This window comes from Lichenostomus cassidix, chromosome 1, assembly GCF_008360975.1.
Source record: "Lichenostomus cassidix isolate B80296 chromosome 1, HeHo_3.0, whole genome shotgun sequence".
Lineage (NCBI taxonomy): Eukaryota > Metazoa > Chordata > Aves > Passeriformes > Meliphagidae > Lichenostomus > Lichenostomus cassidix.
In genome coordinates this window covers 1,847,994-1,854,050 of record NC_139479.1, presented here as the reverse complement: position 1 = coordinate 1,854,050, position 6,057 = coordinate 1,847,994, and the positions used below count along the sequence as shown (strand labels likewise).

General features: G+C 43.7%; 1 protein-coding gene across 2 annotated transcripts in view; it reads right to left on the bottom strand.

Annotated features, from left to right (window-relative positions):
- Positions 1 to 1,401: 1,401 nt before the first annotated feature.
- Positions 1,402 to 6,057, bottom strand: part of DOP1B (DOP1 leucine zipper like protein B) — a 35,408-nt gene continuing 30,752 nt past the window's right edge. For both annotated transcript variants that reach the window (XM_085078680.1, XM_085078747.1), the window contains exons 33-37: positions 5,636 to 5,772; positions 5,242 to 5,297; positions 4,829 to 4,978; positions 4,308 to 4,437; positions 1,402 to 4,024 (exon numbers count right to left, since the gene is read on the bottom strand). In XM_085078680.1, the coding sequence (XP_084934806.1) occupies positions 3,767 to 4,024; positions 4,308 to 4,437; positions 4,829 to 4,978; positions 5,242 to 5,297; positions 5,636 to 5,772 (731 nt within the window). In that variant the 3' untranslated portion in view covers positions 1,402 to 3,766. The remainder of the gene's footprint in view (positions 4,025 to 4,307; positions 4,438 to 4,828; positions 4,979 to 5,241; positions 5,298 to 5,635; positions 5,773 to 6,057) is intronic.

The window sequence follows — 6,057 nt, the reverse complement described above, 5'->3', positions numbered from 1 at the left end:
TTCCCTCTCCTGCTGTCCCTGTTCCCTGGAGCACAGCCTGACCCCCCGGCTGTCCCCTCCTGGCAGCAGCTGTGCAGAGCCACAAGGTTCCCCTGAGCCTCCTTTGCTCCAGCCTCAGCTCTTTCCCAGCTCCCTCAGCAGTTTTCCAGCCCCTTCCCAGCTCTGTTCCTGCCCTGGACACTCTGCAGCCCCTCCAGGTCTCTCCTGCAGCACCAGAACTGGACACAGCCCTGCAGGAGCCTCTCAGTGCCCAGCACAGAGGGACAATCCCTGCCCTGCTCCTGCTGGACACACAACTCCTGATCCAGCCCAGCTGCCATTGGCCTCTTGTGCCCCTGGGCACCCTGGCTGTGTCCAGCTGCTGTCACAGCACCCCCAGGGCTTGCCCACTGGGGCTTTCCCACAGCGCTGCCACTTTCTCTCATGTGTTCCTGTCTGGCTCCCCAGCGCAGTTTCTACTGCTGCATTTCTGCTGCTTTTGCATGTCCAGGACAGTGAACAGAGCTGGGAAGGGAATGGAAAAGTGCTGAGGGAGCTGGGAAAGAGCTGAGGCTGGAGCAAAGGAGGCTCAGGGGAACCTTGTGGCTCTGCACAGCTGCTGCCAGGAGGGGACAGCCGGGGGGTCAGGCTGTGCTCCAGGGAACAGGGACAGCAGGAGAGGGAATGAACTCATGCTGGGCCAGGGGAGGTTTAGACTGGATATTAGGAAAAATTTCTTCCTGGCCAGGGTTGTAAAGCATTGGAACAGGATATCCAGGGCAGTGGTGGAGTCATCACCCCTGGAAGTGTTGGGAAATGTGTGGATGAGGCACTGGAGGATGTGGTTTAACGGTGAACATGGGGTGCTGCTGAGGGGGATGGTTGGACTTGATGAGCCTAAAGTCTTGTCCAGCCTTAAGGATTCTGTGCTTCCCTTGTCTGACCCAAGCAGCCAAGGTTGTCTCCTGGAGCAGAGCAAGATGACCCTGGAGGGGGATGTCTGGGAATTCTGTCTGGCAGTCCTTACCCAGTGCCTGACCTCATTCCTGTGCCTGTGCTGATCTCCAGAGCAAGGACGTTTGTCCCAGGAATTGCTGCTCCATCCCTTCCCCAGCCACATCCTGTCTCACAGTGTGTCCTTACCAACAATCCTTGGATGGCTCCACAGCTATCAGTGTTTGGCACATCCACATCAATCCCTCATCTCCTGAGCTCTGCAGTGCCTCACACAATGTTCCCTGGATGCAGGGAAAGGGTGAAATCTGAAAAGCAGCTTTCCCAGAGTCAAAGCACATTCCTCCAGCCTGGGGTGTTAAAGCTCATGGTGCAGAAGAGTTTTCTTTCCCAGAGTCAGATAAAAATTAAAAGTTGGTGAATGAGCAGTGAAGGCAGGTTGAAAAATAAGAACTGCATTTGAAAAGGTATTGCAAAATAACATTTAATATTATTAGAAGAATTACATTCATATATGGTATGGGATACACAACCATCACTTAATGCTCTACACTTCAAGTCCTGCTGCTCTTTAGCAGTTTACCTTGGTTGCACCTAATTTTTTCTTTCAGGAAAATGAAACCCTTTGGGATATTTCAAAGTCTCCCTCTGTGCACTGTGGCTCTGCTGAAGTATCCGAAAGATAAAGCTGAGCTTGGTTAGACTGAAAAGCAAAAACACAGCAAAGCAAAAGCATTTCCTCTCCTGGAAAAGGAGGGAATGTCTGGAGTTCCAGGCAAAAACTTTTCCAGATTCATGGGCAGTGAAGCTGTCCTGCTTTGGCAGAACCAGGTTAGAGCAGGACAGCCCTTGTTCAGAGGATTTATCAGTAGGAGCATAAGGAGTAAAACAACTACAGTTAGTCCCACATGGAAAAGTAAAAAACTTATGGAATAAAGGAATAAAATATTCCCCTTTGGGCCTGTGGAACTGTGCCACTCCAGCATCCAAGCAGGACTTTCTTAGTTGAGCCCTTTCCTCCTTATTCACAGGCTATTTATAATTACACAAAATCTGCTTGGACACTAGATTTTAGAGAACTTTCAATGACAAAAAGTTGTGTTAAATTTTAACAACCATTTGATAGAATCCTGGAATGACAGAATCCTGGAATGGTTTGGGTTGGAAAGGACCTTAAAGCCCCTCCAGCTCCACCCCCTGCCATGGCAGGAACACCTTCCAGGATCCTAGATTGCTCCAAGCTGGCCTTGGACACTGCCAGGGATGGGAAAGCCACAGTTCCTCTGGGAATTCCATCCCAGCCCCTCCCCACCCTCCCAGGGAAGGATTTTTTCCCAATATCCCATCTAACCTTACTTTCCTTTATCAGCATTTTAAGGGAATTATACGAGTATGGAATGCAACCAGCAGGAAACTGAAAGTAAAACTACCAAATCCTCCTGAGTATTCAGATTATCTCTAAAAATTATTGAAGATAGGTAGGAAATGAACACCAACATTTAAAAAGTGACCTGTTCCATATTCAAGTAATGCTGTCCAAGGGGAACTTTTCACTTGTGCTCATTCCAACAGCATTAGAGACCATTAATAAATTATAGTAATACAAATAATTCACATTCTTAATGACCACACCTCAGTCCACCACTTTCCTCCACTGTAAAAATACAACGAATTTAAATAAGTTTAGCACAAGCCTATTCTGGTATTATTTTTGTACAGTATTCCAGTAGGAGAGTAGAGGATGTTTCATTATTTTAGTGTATAAACCCAAGATGAAAACTTCATCCATCTGTAGCTAAAACCCACTGCAGAGAAGCCTCTAATATTTATTATGTGAGTTTGGGAAAAATAAATCCCTGCCTCACAACCACATTTCCCATGTCCTTTTCAATGCAGCAAAAGCACTGGGATGATCCCCCTACCTCTCTTACCATCCAGGAATAGCCAAATACATTCTTTTGTACAAAAAGTGTTTTTACAAAAAAATGAAAAAGAAAAAGAATATTATTTCCATTTTAGTTAAGCTGTTAGCAAACAGCAATTTCTATTTTTACAGCATTATCTTCATTGAGTTGCATTTCAGAAGCTGCAGCGACCTGAGTCACTGAAAGAACAGAAGTTTTTAATAAAAAAAAAAGAATTGTAATCTTTTAATCAATCGATTCAAATGAAAACCCCCTCAATAATGCTGATTACAAAGTGTTCCTGCATCAGTTTGTGTTTTATGCACATTTCTGTCTCGTTAGGAATTGCTAAGCCTGAAGATGCTGCTCTAGCACAGAGCTGACATCACAGCCATGGCAAAGCTGCAGTTCTCTGCACAATGCTGAGACTTAGAAAATCCATCTGTCTGGAATTTGGGGGATTTGTTGAGGATTTGATGCATTTAGGCCAAATTAAGGGGTTTTCACCTCAGGAAATGACTCACCTGCAAACTGATTTTACACTGACATGCAATATTGGATTTCCTTCAATTTACCTTCAGAACACAATTCCAAAAGCACTTGAAAGCACTGGAGAAGTCACAGGGCAGCTGCTACTTCCACCAAGTCAAAAATATTCTTCCCTTATTTACAAAATGTCTTTAATCCTTCCCATGGAAAACAAGGAAAATACTCTGAGAAATTCCCACCAAACTGCCCTTTTTTCCCCACCACAGGAACTGGAGATTCCTGCTTTTTCCCACCAGCTCCCAGATAATTAAAGAGCACTCCACACCAGCAGGGAGAAATCCCAAAATGCAGCTGGAAATCTGGGGGAAAAAAAAAAAGGAATTTCAGCCAAGCTTCCCCTGTGTTTGCTGTTTCTCCACCACGAGTGTCCCACGTGAGGCTCAACTTTCCATGTTCTCCAGGAAGTCACATTCCACACTGTCCTCCAGCTGCTGCAGGATCCTGAGGCCATTGCTGCCAACATAATCCATGGAGATAGCTGCAGAGGGGTGGGGATTTTGGGAGTCACTGCCATGTGCTGTGAATGCCCAGCAGAGAGTCTGGAAGAAAGGCATTAGCTGGGTGATGCTGTTTATGGAGCGCAGGGTCAGCAGGGGGAATTTGGGGTTCCTGGGAATTTCTTCAGGGTTCTTTGGGTGCTGCAAGGAAAAAAAAAATACAGAGGTTTGCTAAAGGTAGATGGAAAAGAATGGTTTGGGTTGGAAGGGAGCTTAAAGATCATCCAGCTCCAGAGCTCTTTCACCATCCCAGGTTGCTCCAAGTCCCATCCAACCTGGCCTTGGACACTTCCAGGGATCCACAGCCTCTCTGAGCAACCTTTTCCCTTTCCTCACAGGGAAGAAATATCTAAAAATCCCTTGAATGACTTTAAATCTTGCGTTTGGAAAAGGAAATGAATGAATTAGGAAAAAGTTTCTTTACCCCATATTTCATCTTGAGCAGATCCATGATCCTCACGATGTGTGGTTTGCATTCCTGGTGGTTTTCCACCAGCTGAGAGGTCACAGGAGATGATTCTGTGTCCACCTCTGGCACAAAGGCCCATTTGTACCTGCAACAAATGGATTCATTCCTTGAGAAGATGAAAATCCTTGCTTGGATCATTGCTTGCCTGGTTGTTTCTAGAAAAATCTATCAGAACTGTTTTCTTCTGCTATTAATCAACTATTGCATTACTAATTTGTCAGTATTTAAATACAACTAACACCAAAACATTCCCAAGTGTTTGCAGATGGAAAACAATCTCCATCTTTCTCTTCTCCCAATTTTCCAAGTTAATAAACCCCCTAATGAGGATGATGAGATCCTCCTACACCGACAAGACCAAATTGTTCTCCCAAATTCCATCTGCCTGAACATCACCACTTGTAAAATGAGATCTTGAGGAAAACAGAATTCCTCTGAAGGACAAGATGAGAACAAGCTGGAGAAGTGGGACTTACATTTGGAAGAGCTGCATCCTGTCAGGGGGGAAGGAAAGTGCTGTGTCCAGGAATTTGCAAGCTGACAGGTACAGGGAGAGCTCGTTTTGCTGGATTTCAGCCCCACTGCTCTCCCCTGAGGCTTTGGCTTTGCTTATTTTGCTGTTGCTCCTGGGTTTAAATTCAGAAATGTCCCATTAAAACACAAAACCACTCCAGGTTTTTCATTAAACTTATTTTTTGTACACAACTAATAATTATCACCTGTATTTTTAAGCTTATCACTGTTTTAGCTGCTAAAAAAAATCCTAGACTACAATTCATCAGTAATATAAATACAGAAGTGCAATACAAAATATCCTGTCAGCTCCTCCCTATCTCAGAGAATTAATTAAATTAATTAATTTTAAAGAAGTTAAAATGGCAACTCTTACTTTGATGGTTCCTCTTCCTCAGTTAAAACTTCTTCCAGCTGTAGAAATGTCTGGATCTTTAAAGAAATAATTGTGGAGATGCTGAATTGTTCAGACAACTCAAACCCAACCAAAAGTGCTTTCACATTGAAAAGGAATCACAGACTCTGAGCTGACTTAATTATTAATTAATCAGGCAAGGAATTACATTACCAACAACAAAATTGATCCAAAAATAATTTTCTAATGACAATTTAACTTTTTTCCCCCCAGTTATCAGACTAATCTAAAACTGTGGAAAAATTTCCCAACAGGCAAGAGGGAAAAGGTGAACTGGGAAAAACCACAGGCTGATTTTTTTTTTCAAATGCTTCAAAATAGAAGTTCAAAAAGAAGTTCAAAACTTCTTTCTTACCAATTCTGTCACCATGATTGGCCACAAGGAGGTGAGATGTTGAGGGGAAATCCTCAACAAAAGAACTCTGAAGAAGAGAAACATCTGGGCAGCCACCAGAGAAGTCTGTCCCACACGGAGGTTCTCAGTCAGGCGTTCTGCAGGAAACATCAGAAAAGGAGAAATGCCAAAAAAGAACAAACAAAAAAGGAGAAAAATCATCAGTTTTGGGCAAGGGACACTTGCATTCTATTAGCAAAATTGTGATTCAGACCTAGCCTGATAGTGCACAAAATTTGATCAAAACTGGTATTTAAGGAGAATAACAACAAGTCAAGAGTGGCTGGAAGATTGCCATGAAATAATCACATTTCCACACCAAAGGCCTTGAAACCAAGATTCCTGTCTCTCCTTAATGAAATCATTTATCTGCTAGAATTCAG